We start from the raw sequence: 16926 nt of genomic DNA, 5'->3' as shown, positions 1-16926 counted from the left end.
CTGCTCACCAATGGTTTCTGTGATTCGAAGTGGAACAACGGCACTTTCAGTTTGTGGCCTTACCCTTCAGGCTAGCCACAGCACCACTGCTATTCACAAAAATACTGGCCCCACCTCCTAGCCAGGTTGAGAGCACAGGGCATAACAGTGTTGGCGTACCTAGACTATCTATTGTTAATAGACCAATCAGTGACTCACTTAAGGCAAAGCGTATACATTACAACCAGTTACCTGGAAAGTCTCAGTTGGGTCCTCAACCTAGAGAAGTCTTCCTTTAAAACCAGTAATGAGGCTGGATTACTTAGGCCTGATCATAGATACAGCCCAGAAAAGGGTGTTCTTGCCTCCAGCAAAGATCAGCTCCATACAAGAGCTGGTGGTACGGATGGTCAGGTCAAAAGCAAATCCTTCAGTTCGCCTTTGCATGAGGTTGTTGGGGAAGATGGTAGCTTCGTTTGAAGCATTCCCCTATGCCCAGTTCCATTAAAGAATGTTGCAAAACAGAATCCTCTCTGCTTGGAGCAAGATGATCCAAGCTTTGGACTTGCCAATGCGTCTGTCCCCAAGAGTGTCTCAAAGCCTCAGTTGGTTATGAAGCCAGAATTTGCTGAAGGGGAAATCCTTCAGACCAATAATCTGGAAAGTATTAACGACAGATGCCAGCCTCTCAGGCTGGGGAGCGGTACTAGAGGAGATGACTGTCCAGGGATGGTGGTCAAAACTCAAAACAACCCTTCCCATCAACATCCTAGATATTTGGGCAGTGTATCTGGCTCTGAAAACCTGGACCTCCAGGTTAAAGAATTGTCCAGTCCGGATTCAGTCCGACAATGACATGGCTGTGGCCTATATCGATCACCAAGGGGGCACCAAGAGTCTCAGCTCAGAGAGGTGAGCCATATCCTAACTTGGGCAGAAAGATGTCCCATCCCTATCGGCAGTATTTGTTTCGGGAGTAGAAAATTGGCAGGTGGACTATCTAAGTCACCAGCAGTTATCCCCAGGGGAATGGTCTCTTCTCTTGCAAAGCTTACGTTTCCTGGTGTGAATCCAAGGGTATGTACCCTCGGAGATATAGGCAGAATCCTTGCCTTTCTACAATTGGGCATAGAGATGAAGTTGGCCCTAAGTTCTATTAAGGGCCAAGTCTCAGCCTTATCTGTTTGTTTTATTTCAAAGACCACTTGCTACGCATTCTTTAGTCTGGGGTTTTATGCAAGGGGTGATGCGGATTAATCTGCCAGTTAAATCACCTTTAACCCCTTGGGACTTGAATTTATTTTTGTCAGTGTTACAAAAACTGCCATTTGAACCATTACAGCATGTTCTCTTAGTCCGTCTGACTAGTTAGCTGATATTTTTGGTTGCTATATCCTCAGCAAGGAGGGTTTCAGAATTGGCTGCTCTTTCTTGTAAAGAGCCATATTTGATTATTCATGAGGACAGAGTGGTGGTATGCCCTCGTCCAGGCTTTTTGCTAAAAGTGGTTTCAGGCTTTCATCTGAATGAAGATATTGTCCTGCCATCGTTTTTCCCAAAACCATGTTCCAGGGAAGAAAAATCACTATATTGTCTTGATGTAGTGAGCAGTGAAAATCTAAAGAGCTGGCTGTGTCGAAATCCACTGTTGCCAAGTGTATTCGGCAAGTTATAATTCAAACTTATGATTTAAGGGGTAAGATTCCCCCTATTCAAGTTAAGGCACACTCTACCAGAGTGGTTAGTGCTTCTTGGGCAGTGCGTCACCAGGCCTCCTTTGCTCAGATCTGCAAGGCTGCAACTAGGTCTTCGGTCCATACTTTTACCAAGTGGTTGTAAGGAGGAATGAGTGTATCACCTTCGGGCACAGTGTGCTGCAGGCAGCAGTATAAGTCCTCAAGGTCTGGGGGTGCCCTACAGGTTGTCTCCCTCCCCTCAAGTAGCATTGCTATGGGACGTCCCACTAAATAAATACTTAATACTCTGTGTCGTATGATGTATGATAAAGAAAATAGGATTTTTATAACAGCTTACCTGTAAAATCCCTTTCTTGGGGTACATCATAGGACACAGAGGTCCCCCCCCTCTTTTATGGGGTTTAAGTATGTTGCTTGGCTACAAAAACTGAGGTACTCCTGGGAGGAGGGGTTATATAGGGTAGTCAACTTCCTGTATTGCGTGTGCCAGTACACCTGAAGGTAGCTATAACCCACTAAGTAAATACTTAAGGATCTGTGTCCTGTGATGTACTCCAAGAAAAGGATTTTACCTGTTTTTAGCTGTCATAAAAAAACTTTTTTTGCATTTTCACAAGAATTTGGGACAACACCAATTTTTTTATATATTTTTTTTTTTTATATATATTTTTTTTTATCTAGAGAAATATGATCTTGGGTTATATACATTTATAAAATGGTGTCGGTCTACAACAAAGCTTTCCTGTTTTGGGTGTGTTTTTTTTGTTTTGTTTTTTTCCCCAAAAAATATTTAACAACCTTTCTTTCTAAACCTTTTCAGCTTTGATTGGCTATGAGTCTAACAACAAATATGAAATCAAGAACAGCATGGGCCAGAGAGTGTACTTTGCTGCTGAACAAAATGATTGTTGTACTCGTAATTTCTGTGGAGCTGCCCGGTCTTTTTCCATTACCATTGTTGATAACGCTGGTCGTGAAATAATCAGACTGTCCAGACCATACAGATGTTCTTCATGCTTTTTCCCTTGCTGTCTGCAGAAGGTAAGATTGTAATGCATCAATGAATGACACAAACTCTTCATTCTCTTGTTTGGCTGAAGCCATTTATTATCAATCAACTGTTTTACACATATTTTTTTTTTATTTTTATTTTTTTATTTTTTTGACCCTCAAGTTTTTATATACCCCAGTTCTTAATACAGTGTATTGCCCCCTTTAACATCAATGACAGATTGAAGTCTTTTGTGGATGAGGCTCTTTAACTTCTCAGCTGGTAAAGCCTCCAGTTCCTGTAAATTCGTGGGCTGTCTTGCATGAACTGCACATTTGAGATCTCCCCAGAGTGGCTCAATGATGGTAGCCTGAGATGGCCACTCCCTGTAGCTAATGACAAGTTAACATGGCCTTGTGTTTTGGATCATTGTCCTTTTGGATTGTCCAAGTACATCCCATGTGCTGCTTCCTGGCTGATGAATACAAATGTTCCTCCAGTATTTTTTGATAACATACTGCATTCACCTTGCCATAAATTTTGACCAAATTCCTTGTGCATTTGTAGCTCACACATCCCTGAAAACATCAGCAATCCACCTCTGTTTCACAGTAGGCATGATGTACCTTTCATTATAGGCCTTATTGACTCCTCTCCAAATGAAGTATATTATGGTTGTGGTCAAAGGCTAAATGTGGTTTGAGGCTTGTCTCTGTGCTGTTTGACCTATTGTAAGTGGGATGCTTTGTGACATTTGCATAGTAATGGCTTTCTTCTGGCGACGCAACCATGCGGCCCACCGTTCTTCATGTGCCTCCTTATTGTGCATCTTGAAACCGCCACATTAAGTTTTTTGTCCTGAGTCCTGTATTTCACCTGAAGTTGTTTGTGGGTTTTTCTTTGCATCCCGAACAAACTTATTTTTTTTGCTGGCAGTTGTGGCTGAAATTCTTAGTTGGTCTACCTGACCGTGGTTTGTTTTCAACAGAACCTCTCATTTTCCACTTGAGTCGTTTTTGAACGCTTCTGATTGGCTTTCTCAATTCCTTTGATATCTTTATATCCCTATCCTGTTTTTATATATATATATATATATATATAGTTCAACTACCTTTTCCTGCAGAACCTATGACAGTTCTTTTTTGCTTTTCCCCATGACTCTGAATCCAGAAATGTCAGTGCAGCACTGGATGAAAGATGCAAGTGCCTATCAGGAGTCCAGAAACTCATTCACCTTTTTATACACACACTAATTACAAGCAAACAGATCATAGGTGAGGATGGTTACCTTTTTAATAGCCATTCAAACCCCTTTTGTGTCAACTTGTGTGCATGTTATCAGGCCAAAATCACCAGGGTACGTAATCTTTCGTTTGGGGTCATTTGGGTAGTGTCTTTTGATTATAATTTAAATAGTACACACAGTTGTTTGATTAATAAATGGCTTCAGACCAACGCTAACCATGAGTGAAATTTTTATCATTCATATTCTCTGAAAAATGGCCAAGAAATCATAAATTCCGCCAGGGTATGTAAACTTGTGAACACAACTGTATATGCATACAGCTGGATGAGTGGTTCTGTGCTGGTAGGAGCACCCTCAGAGCTGTGACTGCACTGCAACAGACAGTTCCAGGTCACGGTTTACATTTTGGAGTTGGTAGGATGTGCTACCAGTCATAGTCATGTTTACAGCCAGTTAAAGGGATCAGTAAGCCTAGGAAACTCCCTTGGTGGTTAAAAAAAAAATAACCTGAAAAGGCTAGCTCCCATCACCAGAAGGGGGTTAAAAATCACAACTACATTGGAAGCTACCAAATATCGTTAACATTGTGTCCTCTTTTAATTCTAATCTGCACTGGCTATTTTTCCCTTTTTTATTTATTTATTTTTTTTTTTAATATATATTTTCTCCCTTTTTAGATGTTAAGATTGAACAAGCATGGCATTGTGCATGCGTTTCATTCAGTAAATATTTGAGATGGAGATTTTTTTTCAGTGAGTCTGTTAACTTTTTTACAAATGTAGTTACAAGTGGAGGCTCCTCCTGGAACAACAATTGGCTTTGTGAAACAAAACTGGCATCCATGTTTACCGAAATTTACCATTCAGAATGAAAGGGAGGAAGATGTTTTGAAGATCCAAGGACCTTGTGTACCATGCAGCTGCTGCTCTGATGTGAACTTTGAGGTATGCATTTGTGTGGTGCTTTATTGGTAAAGGTTGGCTTAAAGCAGAACTCCGGCCAAAATTATACTTATTTTATTTTTTTATTCCCCATGTCCTTGTTGCTAATCTACCTTCACAAACTTTGCTATCCATGTTCTTCTGAACTCTGTAGTTACACTCATTTGCTGCTGAACTTGCTGAGAAACCGTTATTGACTGCTGGCTGCTATCCCTCTCCTCAGCCAGCGGTTTGGCATGCCCCCTTGTAGTCCTCTGAAAGCCAAGCAGGAGGAAGCAGACATGTGGGCAGATGAGGTCTCGCAGCATCCACTCCGACACCCATGGAGGGTTCCCTTCTCTTCCCCCTCCAGTCACCACCCCCACTGCTATCTCCGTGCAGAGTGGATATTATCGGTAATCCTGTGTGTGTGATAAAAAATTTTTTATGTATAGTATTGTCCTGCCCCCCCCCCAATAGGAACAGTGCACTGTCAAGCATAACGGTGTGTGGCATCAGCGCTTGGTATTCTCATATACAATACCGGACACAGCAGGAGATCCCCCACTGTGTATATACACATGGGATTACTGATGATCATCCCCGCTCTGCACTGGAGGTCCCTGACATGTAGGTCCCACGGTCGGCATACTGAAGGTTTTTACCTTCATGCATAGAATACATGAAGGTAAACGTTCAGCCTTTAGAACCACCTTAAGTTTGCACATAACAGCTTTCAGTTAGTGTGATCAAATTCTTGAATGATGAAGCCTGATTGGTTACTGTGGGTTATTTCACTTTATAATTTGTGCTCCAAAAAGCATTTTGCTACAGGTGTCTGTCGTATATATGTAATGCCATTTGTTTGAGTGCACTTGTCTATCTTTTGGTTTCTCCTCCCTCAGCTGAAGTCCCTGGATGAAGTTTCTGTGGTCGGGAAGATTTCCAAACAGTGGTCAGGATATGTAAAAGAAGCATTTACAGATGCCGACAACTTTGGCGTTCAGTTCCCTATGGATCTTGATGTGAAAATGAAAGCTGTTGTTCTTGGTGCCTGCTTTCTCATTGTAAGTACCTTCTTTACATTAACTCTGTGGTTATCCAAGCTTGGGGCAAGGATTCATATAGACATCTTGTCATAGGTTCCCTTGAACCAGTGCCATTTCTGTACAACATCCAGCATGCATGACAAGCTGAGATTTTTATTCCCCCCCCACACACGTTTATCTTCTACACTGGCTGCATGCTCAGTCTGGGTTAATGACTTATCTAGGCCATAAGAAAAGTTTAATAAAAATTGGTTCTGAAGCCTATGGTGGTTTTCATATTATCACAGGTTTTCTTTGCTGTCAGGGAAGATGTGTGTCCCTCTAAATGGAACTTGGCAGACTAAGCATGCTATGCTACAGGGCCTTTGCATTGGGATTTTATTTGATTACTTCTGCTTGACCTTTATGGAATGACTTGATGCTTCATCATAATGGGTTGTCTTGACCCTATGTCACATGAAAAAAGACCCACAGAAAAGAGGGGGTGGGTTCTATTGCCAGGCAGCCACAATAGCCTATGTAAAGGGAGGACAAGTACAAAAATACCATCTGATCCCATGAGAAATCCAGTGCTCTCCTAGGTACTCTGCGTTGTTCTCTCAGAAAATATTATCAGGAAGTGTTGGGACTATAGAACATTTCTATGTTGTGGGGTGTTCTGTAGGCCTAACCCACTTTTTTCTCTAGGTTAACAATACTTGTACATGGAAAACGTTGTTGATCTATAGAACAAACTTGCTACTGGCAGGATCGCCAGCTGTAATTAAAGATGTAAAAATGAGAACCAATGCAGCTGCCACATCTAGAGGCAGGCAATATATTATGCAATTTTCTTCCCTTTCAACCATGGGAAGATTGCTAATTTGCACAGTAAGTGTGTGTGTGGCGGAACAACGATAGACTGGTTGTATTAGAATCATTCAATGGCTCAACTCCAGTGCAACCAGCCCATAGATAGAAATTTTTTTAATTTCAGCAGTTTTGATCCCTCTATGGCCAGATTTAAAGTTGGTAAGCTGCAATATATTGCACGTTTTCATCTTTGGTTGCTGTACTGGAGGGTAAAAAAAAAAACCCTGGCAGCATAAAAACATGCTAGTGCACTGTACACATTTGAGAAATGTTTACACGTGTACAACATGCATGGCTTTTTACTAAGATTCAGGTGGCTTCTGAAAGAAGCCACCCAGTATCTGTCTGCTTCTGGGACACAGGTGGCTTCAGTAGCGTTCTTTTGAACACTGGACATACAGTAAATGATAAAATTATAGTCCTTAAACAGGACCTCAAGCATGTGTGTGGTTTGTTTTGGCGTTTGTTTTTTTTATATATATGAAATGCCACACAAATTGGGATTGCTCGGTGATGCCACAAATGGTTAGTGGTTGAAGACCTATGCAAACTGTGTACTTGTAAATCTGTATAAAAGATGTAGTCTGCTAAACCTGAAAAGAAAACGCAACCCAGATTGTGTGTGTGTGTGTAATGGGGAATACAAAATTAGGTTGACCGGCCGTATATAAACTGTGCTCAGTTACACATTGCATTACGTAACTATATTGCCCCCTGCTGGTTATATGTAGTCTTCACATCTGGTTTTACATCTACAGCAAGAGCAATGTGATAACCAGAACCAATCCAGTCAGTACTCTAACTGTTTTAACCTGGTAAATAGGAAAAGATGTTAATTTTTTTTCTGCTGCCCTATTTAATAGACTATTAACTCAGAATTTTTTGACAAACTAATATCGCTGATCAGTTTAATAGAATATATGGTTACAGCATACAATCCAAAATGATTGGGCCGATTATTTTAGATTTTTTTTTTTTTAATTTTTTTTTTTCTTCTTCTCTCCTACAGGATTTCATGTTTTTCGAACACACTGATAAACATTGAAATGCGAGCATTGGAACGTCAAGATCACCAACATAAGAGCCCTCTTGCTCTTGTACCTCAAGATTTGGAAAAGCATCTGTTTTTGTACCTACATTTTAGATTTAATAAAATCTATTTTTTAGTGTTTGGCATCTGACATGTTGGTTAACTACTTTTTTTTAGCAAAGTTTTTGCATTCAGAAATTCTTAGATTTTAATGTGAAGTTGCTGTTCAAGATGCTACAGTGACTTGTCAACCACACATTGTAGTATATATTTTTTTTTTTTTCATTTTGATTATTTTCCTCAATGATTTGCAATTGCATTTATCGGGGCATTTTCATTGCAGTACTACCATCTCTGTAACTGACATTTGTATAGGGAACCTGGGATTTGATTTACTTGGTTATTCATTGCATTAGAATAGTAATATATATTGGGTGATGTCTCCTTTTTATCCCCAGATGAGTGCTATTTTCACATGCATTTCATATTTCAATTTTTTTACTTTCAAACACTAAACTATTGACCTATCCTGATAACTATCTACCTCCATAGAAAACGGTGACTATAAGTTTTTGTTTCAGATGCAGGGCAATAATGACCACTTGTAGATCCCATTGTCTTGGAATTGTGCCAAAATAAAATCCTAGCAGTGTGTTCTGTTTTTTGTAAATGTAATTCTGGTAGGTCCGTTAATGAAGAGTCAGTGGTGGAAGGTTTAGCATTACTACCAGTAACACCACCAGCAATGAACACATCCACAACTAGCTACAGAAGTTTATTTTGGGCACTGCAATTAATTTTTCCAGGTATGTAATGTGGGGGAGGGACACCTTTTCTGCCCCAAGTCCCTGCCTTTATCTTTTTAGCGCTGATTAGTCAAATGCTCTCTGGACATGCCTGGGGACCTTTTTTATGTTCTGATTAGCTTCAGGAAATTCAATTATGTCCGCATTCAGTGGACAGTTGATTCACAAATGATCAGAACACTTTTTTTTTTTTCATAGTTTCAGTACATTTGTAGGTTTCTCTATCTGACGTTTAGATAGACCTAGTTTGAGTACACACTGTGTATATGGGCCTGTTTAGGCTGTGCATAAATAAACAATCCTTTTTGTAGAAATTGCCTATTGTGAGTCTTTTTTTTTTTCTTTTGGAGTAGAATGTATATCCAAGAGGATTGTACCAATGGAAAACCAATGCAGCTTGCTAGAACTTTGTGTGGTCTGACGTTGACTGTCGCCTCCAAATACCTCTGACTAGTCTCAATCTTTAAACTGTATCCTCTTTGTGATTGTGACACATTTAGGTGGGTAATGTTGAGGACCAAATCTTTTGCTCAAGCTCTACCAGGTGCTGCAGCTGTGTAAACTGTAGTTATTTTCATTCTTTCTAGAAGAGCAAAGGAATGCCAGTAGCAATTATCTATCCATTTACTAGATGTATTAACGTGTATGCATGAGGAATAACAGTATATTTAGTATCAAACCATATCTCCTTTTAGTATCTTAAATTTATAGATCTACTTAAATGTTAAACAAATGGACTGTAAATGTAATGGGTTTTTCTGTTTTCGCTTGTTTGAATGTCCTAGAAATTGTGCCTTGCGACAGCCATACACTGTTCAATTTGAACTGGTAATGGCCAGCCTAAATATGTCTATCAACTTTGGCACAACCAGCAGCCTGCCACATTCTCTTGCGATTATAGCTGCTAGTGATCATCGCTGTCTCCTGGCAGGGATGGCTTCCTCCTCCCTCCCCTGCCACAGACAATTGCCGATTTCCCTGTCAACACTGCATGTGTTGATTGGGGGGGGGGGGGGGCGTGGTTGCAGGAAAGGCATTTGCACCTTGTATGGGCCTGCCTTGTGCTTTTTTTTTTTTTTTTTTTTTTTTTTTCCTTCTTTCTTTGCGGTCCTCTATTTTGTATGTGTACGTTTCTCACTTTTTTTTTTTTTTTTTTTTTTTTTTTTTTTTTTTTTTTTTGTAATTTCTATATAGCACTTGGAGTCCTTGGCATTGATGGGAAGAAGTTTTTTATCTACACTCCCAAATCCTGTGGTGAGTTTACCAGCCATCACCGCAACCATTTAACTTCATCTTCTGTGTAAACAGAAGTTCATGCAGGGCACATCTGACTTTTGAGCAGGCCTGCATATTGGCAGAACCAAGTAATTCAGATTGTGTCTGCTGGTACTAAAGGTTGAGCTGAGCACACTGTATGTAAGAAGGAGTTTGCACACCAAGTAGCTTCAAGGGTTACATTTTAAAGATTTCCCTTGTTGGGCAACCGTTGTAATTGCCATTTGTGAAAAAAAAAATCCTGAAAATGTGACCTGTTGGGGTAATCGAAGGACTGGAGAGGAGAAGTCCTACTTTGGTGTATGATCTAAATACATTTGTTGCGCTTAATTAAAAAAAGTAAATGGCAGCTCACACTATATTGCTGGAAACAATATACAAAATATATTAAAAAAAAATGTGGCACACTCAGAAAATTCATTAACAGGTGTAAACATGTAAATTGTACATAAGTCCAGAAATGTAGAAAAGATTCAACAAATCAACAGCTGATCTCCCTCCACCTCATCAAACAGATATGAAGATAGTAGAGTCCCATCACTCAACACGACAAACCCTTACCATCAGTGTAAGGGTAATGCACATGTAATAACACAACTGCTTTACAATTCCTCCCAAGCAGTACTCTGGAGCAAGATCTTTTAAATCATGAAGCAGGTACAGGGATCCTTGTGTAGCTCAACAATCGTATAAATAGAAATGACATCGCTCATTGAGCAGATATCTTTAGAAAGCATTCATCAGTTTATTGTTAAAAAAAAAAAAAAAAAAAAAAAAGTTCCACTCACATTTTAGTTGAATTATGAAAGCAAAAGGCTGCAGTGTGGTTTGTCCACATCCCACGTCAAGCCAAGCTCCACCCAACTTTTTGTCACTGAAAGTGCATCATCAGGGCTATTACCCTTACACTGATGGTAAGGGTCTGTCATGTTGGGTAATAGTGACCCTGCTATCTTCATATCTGTTTGATGAGGTGGAGGGAGATCAGCTGCTGATTTGTTGAATCTTTTCTACATTTCTGGACTTTTATGTAAAGTTTACATCTGTTAATTCATTTTCTGAGTGCGCCACATTTTTTTCTTTTATATATTTGGTGTATGATCTGAATTTTTATTTCTCTTATATTCACTGACCGACACAGCTACTCTCTTAGACCATTGGGTTGTATACCTTTCTCTTTAGGAGACACTAGGCAAAGTTGTAACGCAACACTCAGAACTTTCCGTTCCGCCCAGGTCCCCTAGGTATTAACCCTCCACCTTGCCTTGCAGTAATCAGTTTTATTTTGCCTAGTGAAGGAGACGCCTAGGAACCCTGCGGGCCCATAGGTCCGTGTTTGTTTTTTTTTTTTTTTTTTTTTGCAGAAGCTTTTTACAAGCAGGTCTGCATCTTGTAAATGCATTGTTTTTTTGTTTTTTGTTTTTTTTATAAAAAATCACTCCTGGCACAGCTATTTGGTTGCATCCGTATTACTGTTTATCTGCAATTGCATTCAGCTCAGGTAGTAAATTCTGGCCTTTTTTTATTTTTTTATTATTTATATAGCAATGAAATTGTCTATTACAATTTACTGCATTTTATGTACAGATGGCTGCGATGCATGCTGTCACCTTTTGTTTAGGGGAAAAAATAAATACAAAACAGTTTGTTTTGTAATTGTTGCAAACCACAGCGTGTGAAGGGGGGGCCATAGGGATGCATTTGTCTGTGGTAGGAACGTTCCTCTAGCCGCAGCTGCATTTCAAACGTATGTGTGAAAGGAGCCTTAATCATCCAACAGTTCATAATATTGTAAGTGCCTAAGTAATAACCATTAACGTGTCTTTTCAGTAAATATAATAACTTTGTTAATGTAATTAGTCTCTTCTGTTTTCTGTAAAATGCATATATGCAAGTTTTGTACAAATGTGAAAAATAAAATGCCTGTTTAATGAGGTGTGTGGTTTTGTTTTTTGTTTCTTTGTTTTTTTTTTATGCATGTTCCTCCTGTGCCTTTTAAAAAAAAAAAAAAAAAGCATATTTTATATAGTGCAGTGTAATTTGTCCCATTCTATTGTACAATGCCTGGTTGATCCGGTCTTCCTCTGTTTAAACTGACTATGTTTTTATCGTGGCAGCTGATCCATGATACTGTGGTCAGTTTATGTGCCTCCATCATCCTGCTCGCTCCTCTAAATCTCCCCCCTCTAATTTCCTTGGTCTGTGTGTGAGCTCCTCTCCTCTACCTGCAGTGGTAATAAGGGCTTTTAAAGTAAAGAAACCTGTATTACTTTAATTCTGCTGGGTTCCTGTTCTGTGTGTGTGTGTGTGTGTGTGTGTGTGTGTGTGTGTGTGTGTGTGTGTTTTCCTAACCTTCTAATGCTAAATACCTTCTTTGCAAAGCCATGCTGTCCTGGCATGTGACCTTCCTCTGCCAGATTGCATTAATCGGAGGGGAGTCTCAACCCCTCCCACTGTACTCACTTGGGAAGGAAAGCAGAAGGTGGTCACATAACAGTAGGTCTCTGCAAAGAAGGTATTTAGCATTATAATTTTAGAAACACACACTGTACTAAACAGGGGCCTAAAACGAAGGATTAAAGTAATTAATGCATGTTACTTTACAGGCACTTGAATCTCTTTAACCACTTGAGGTCCGCCGCCTGTACATATAAGTCAGCACATTGGCACGGGCATCACTTCAACGTACCTGTACATGCCTGCCTTCCAGCGGGTGAGGGATCGAACCGACCTCCCATCAGCCCCCCAGTGGCAACAGTCCGTGTCGCTTCAGGAGCGATCTCTGATGAGGGGGCGGCCATTGATTTCTGGCCACCCTCTCGCGATCACTCCTGCCAAATGAGAAGCTTCCCCTGCCTGTGAACTGTAAACACAGGCAGGAGGAAGTTATGGCACTCTCCTCGAGGCAGGCTTTTTGACGAGCGCCAAGGAGAGAAGACATCATAGTAAGTGCAGGTACACATAAACACACTTTCCATCTCCCCCCCCCGATCACCCCCAGTCAGTGTCACTGATTGCAGTGGTCATTTATTTACTGAGCACTGCATTTAGTGTCATTTGTGACTGTAAAAAGTGTCAGGGCAGTTAGACTTAGGTCCAGGGTAGCCCCTTACCCCCCCGCCATAAAGGTTTAACGCCTTGATTGCCCCCCCCCCGGGTAACCCTTTCATCCTCTTTTGCCAGTGTCCACTAAGCAATCGTTTTTCTGATTGCTGCATTAGTGACGCTGGTTAGCCAGTTAGTTCGTTATTTAGGTTCCCTGTCAGGTACCCCCATATATTGCCTAATAAGGGATTTAAACCCCCTGATTGCCCCTAGTTAACCTGATGACCATATAAGTGTTATGGGTGACGCTAGTTTGGTTTTTATAGTGTCAGGGCACCTGCCATTTATTACCCAATTAAGGTTTAACCCCCTGTACGTTTGGCGGGTGATATCAATTAGGTTTTAGGGTCTGCATCACCACAGGCAGCGTCGGGTTAGTGCCAGTACCGCTAACACCCACGTGCAAAGCATACACCTCCCTTAGTGGTATAGTATCTGATCAGATCTATACTAGCGTCCCCAGCAGTTTAGGGTTCCAAAAAAACACGTTATCGGGATCAACCCAGATACCTGCTGGCACCTGTGTTTTGCCCCTCTGCCCAGCCCACCCAAGTGCAGTATCAATCGATCAGTGTCGCTTATAAAACACAACACACGTAACTGCAGCGTTCGCAGAGTCAGGCCTGATCCCTGCGATCGCTAACTTTTTTTTTTTGGTAGCGTTTTATACAGTTGCTGACAGCCTAGGTGCTTTTTTTTTTTTTTTACCTGTGAATCTTACTAGTTGTACCAGTAAATTTAGAGCCCAAAATGGTCACTCATCTGTCAGGTTCAGGCTTAGAACACGATCATGTGGACTACAGCAGCTCCATGACGGATAGCTCTGGCGACAAAGGTGAGGTCCCTGCTAAGGTCAGACGTTCCTGATCTTCTGATGTCCCTGATTACATTTTCTGGCCGCTTGTCTTTCAAGTAGTCCCTTCCCAGCAAGCATGGCAGATACGGGGTCAAGCTCTAAAAGTTCTGTGACAGGGCAACAGGCTATGTATGGAGCTTTACGGTTTATGAGGGAAAAGATAGTTGCGTAGAGCTGGAGAACTGCCCAGACTACATAGGGAGCGCTGGCAAGATAGTGTGGAACTTGGTGTCACCCTTATTTGGAAAGGGGTACCACTTGTACATGGACAATTATTACATGAGCGTGCCACTGTTTAGTCATTTGTTTGATCAGCAGATTGGAGCATGTGGCACCGTGCGACCTAATCGCTGGGGCTTTCCCCAGTGGCTTGTAGATTCCCATCTTAGGCTGGGGGCGAGAGCATGCTTGCAGTGTAATAACTTGCTCGCTATGAAGTGGAGGGATAAGTGTTTTAATTCTTGCCTCCCTTCATGCAGACACGACTGTCCAAATTACTACGGCGACAGGTGTCCATGAATATAACCAAAATATGGGAGGGATGGACCTCAGCGACCAGTTGTTGGCGCCGTATCTAGTTGGCCGTAAGGCCAGACGCTGTTACAAAAGTCTTTACTTGGCTTTGTTGAACGCTCATGTGCTATACAGAGCTTCAGGCGGGACTTTATCCTTCCTTACATTCCAGGAAGAGATTGTCACAGACATCCTGTATCCAGACTGTTCTGCACCTCACCTTCCCCAACCACATGCAGTAAGCTGGCTGCATGAGATGCATTTTCCTTATGTCCTCCCGAGTAACCCTGCCCAACGAGCCCCCCCAAAGAAGATGTTGTGTCTGTACCAAGCGCGTATATAGGTGTGACACCCGTTTTATTATTGTCCACGCTGTCCTGACAATCCTGGTCTTTGCATTGGTGAATGTTTTGAACGCTACCACACACTAGTGAAGTTTTAGCGTAGGGTATAGCATTTCACAGACTAGGACACTTACACAGGGTCTCCCAAGATGCCATCAAATTTTGAGAGACCCGAACCGTTAGTTGTTACAATTACAAAAAAAGTGTGATAAGAAACCCACAAAAATAAAAAAAACAAACATAGTTGTCGTCTTGTTCTCTATTCTGCAATGTTTTATGTTTTATCATGCTTGCTTTTCGGGTATGTAATTTTTTTATACTTTGCTGTGTACTGCGTTTTATTGTTAAACATTTTTTCGTTTTCAGGTGCGCCATTGAGCTGCAGTGCGGATTTATTTATCTTGACGGCAACAGCCTTTGCTCCCACGATACATAAAGCCGTGACTCCAACGCTGTAGGAGGTGATTTCACCACCACAGTTAAAAACAAAAAAGCATATATGCCGAAGCATGGGGGCAGCAGGGGTGGAGGAGCGATTTGCTCCTAATGCCGTGTTCATACGGTCGAAATTCCAACGGAGGCTTGCCCGTGGAAAAGTCCGACCATGTGTACGCGGCATAACTTTTGCGGGAGGATGCCCCCATGCTTCAGCATATATAAATGGTGCATGTATTCCCATCATTAGAAGTGGGTGAATGAAGGGAGGTATTCTAATGGTGGGCATACCTACTGATCAATCTTTTTTTCGTTCAGCCAACAGGCAGCATGAAAAAAAGATTACAATATATGTCCAACAAGGACAGTACGTTGCTGGACTTTGGTTATACCAGAATGATGCCTGCGGGTTTAGGTATCATCTTGGTATCTTTCTTTTTAGCCAGTGATCAGCTTTCATGTAAAAGCAATCCTAGTGGGCAATTAGCCTCTAGACTGCTTTTACAAGCAGTGGGAGGGAATGTCCCCCCTCCCGGATATAAACCGTGCCATTGGGAAAGCATTTTATTACACCAAACTTGGTGTGGTCAGATGCTTTGAGGGCAGAGGACTAAATAGACCCTAATTCAAAAAAAGAGTACCTGTCACTACCTATTGCTATCATAGGGGATATTTACATTCCTTGAGATAACAATAAAAATGATAAAAAAAAAAAATTAAATGGAAGGAAGAGTTAAAAAAAAAAAAAAAAAAAAATCACCAGCGTGTCCCCCTCCTGCTCTTGTGCAAAGGCGAACGCAAGCGTCGGTCTGGCATCATATGTAAACAGCAATTGCACCATGCATGTGAGGTATCACTGCCAAGGTCAGATCGAGGGTAGTAATTTTAGCAGTAGACCGCCTCTGTAAATCTAATGTGGTAACCTGTAAAGGCTTTTAAAAATGTATGTAGTTTGTCGCCACTGCACGTTTGTGTGCAATTTTAAAGCATGTCATGTTTGGTATCCATGTACTTGGCCTAAGATCTTTATTTCATCAAAAATTTGGGCAATATAGTGTGTTTTAGTGCATTACAATTACAAAAAGGGTGTATTTTTTCCCAATAAAATGCGTTTGAAAAATCCCTGCACAAATACTGTGCCATCTTGGCATTTTATGGCTTTCAAAACTGTTATAGGTAGTGAAGAGTGAAATCAAAAATGTATGCCCTTGGAAATTGTGAAGGCGGTGCTTGGCTTTCGGGGTCCCGTATGTGGCTAGGCTCCCACAAAGTCCCACATATGTGGTATCGCCGTCCTCGGGAGAAGCAGCATAATGTATTTTGGTGTGTAAGTTCACATATGCCCATGGCATGTGTGAGCAATATATCATTTAGTGACAACTTTGTGCAAAAAAAAAAAAAAGTTTAATATTCCCGCAACTTGTGGCAAAATATAAAATATTCCATGGACTCAACATCCCTCTCCGCAAATATTTTGGTGTCTACATTCCAAAATGGGGTCATTTGGGGGAGGGGGGTGGTTTTGTGCTATTTTGGCAGTTTATGGCCTTCGAAACTGTGATGGGTAGTGAGGAGTGAAATCAAAAATTTGCACCCGTAGAAATCTTGAAGGCGGTGATAGGTTTTCGGGGTGCTGTATGAGGCTAAGCTCCCAAAAATTCCCACACATGTGGCATCCCTCTACTGGGGAGAAGCAGCAAAATGTATTTCTCTTATATTCACTGACAGACACGGCTCCTCTCTGTAACAAAATGGGTTGTTAGCCCTATCACTAGGAGATACTAGGCAAAGTTGTAATACAACACTTCAGAACTCTTAGTTCCGCCCA

The 16926-nt window shown here is 41.2% G+C and overlaps 1 protein-coding gene across 2 annotated transcripts in view; it reads left to right on the top strand.

Moving 5' to 3' along the window:
• The window catches only part of LOC143988567 (phospholipid scramblase 2-like), a 64177-nt gene extending 52398 nt beyond the window's left edge, over positions 1 to 11779 (top strand). For both annotated transcript variants that reach the window (XM_077488243.1, XM_077488242.1), the window contains 4 exons: positions 2497 to 2717; positions 4696 to 4857; positions 5739 to 5900; positions 7744 to 11779. In XM_077488243.1, coding sequence (XP_077344369.1) covers positions 2497 to 2717; positions 4696 to 4857; positions 5739 to 5900; positions 7744 to 7779 — 581 coding nt within the window. In that variant the 3' untranslated portion in view covers positions 7780 to 11779. The remainder of the gene's footprint in view (positions 1 to 2496; positions 2718 to 4695; positions 4858 to 5738; positions 5901 to 7743) is intronic.
• Positions 11780 to 16926: the final 5147 nt, after the last annotated feature.

Source organism: Lithobates pipiens, unplaced genomic scaffold, assembly GCF_037356315.1.
Source record: "Lithobates pipiens isolate NorthernLeopardFrog02 unplaced genomic scaffold, aLitPip1_a1.2 Scaffold_18, whole genome shotgun sequence".
In the NCBI taxonomy this organism is placed as follows: Eukaryota; Metazoa; Chordata; class Amphibia; order Anura; family Ranidae; genus Lithobates; species Lithobates pipiens.
Note: the sequence above shows the minus strand (reverse complement) of the source record. Positions and strands in the feature narration are given on the sequence as shown.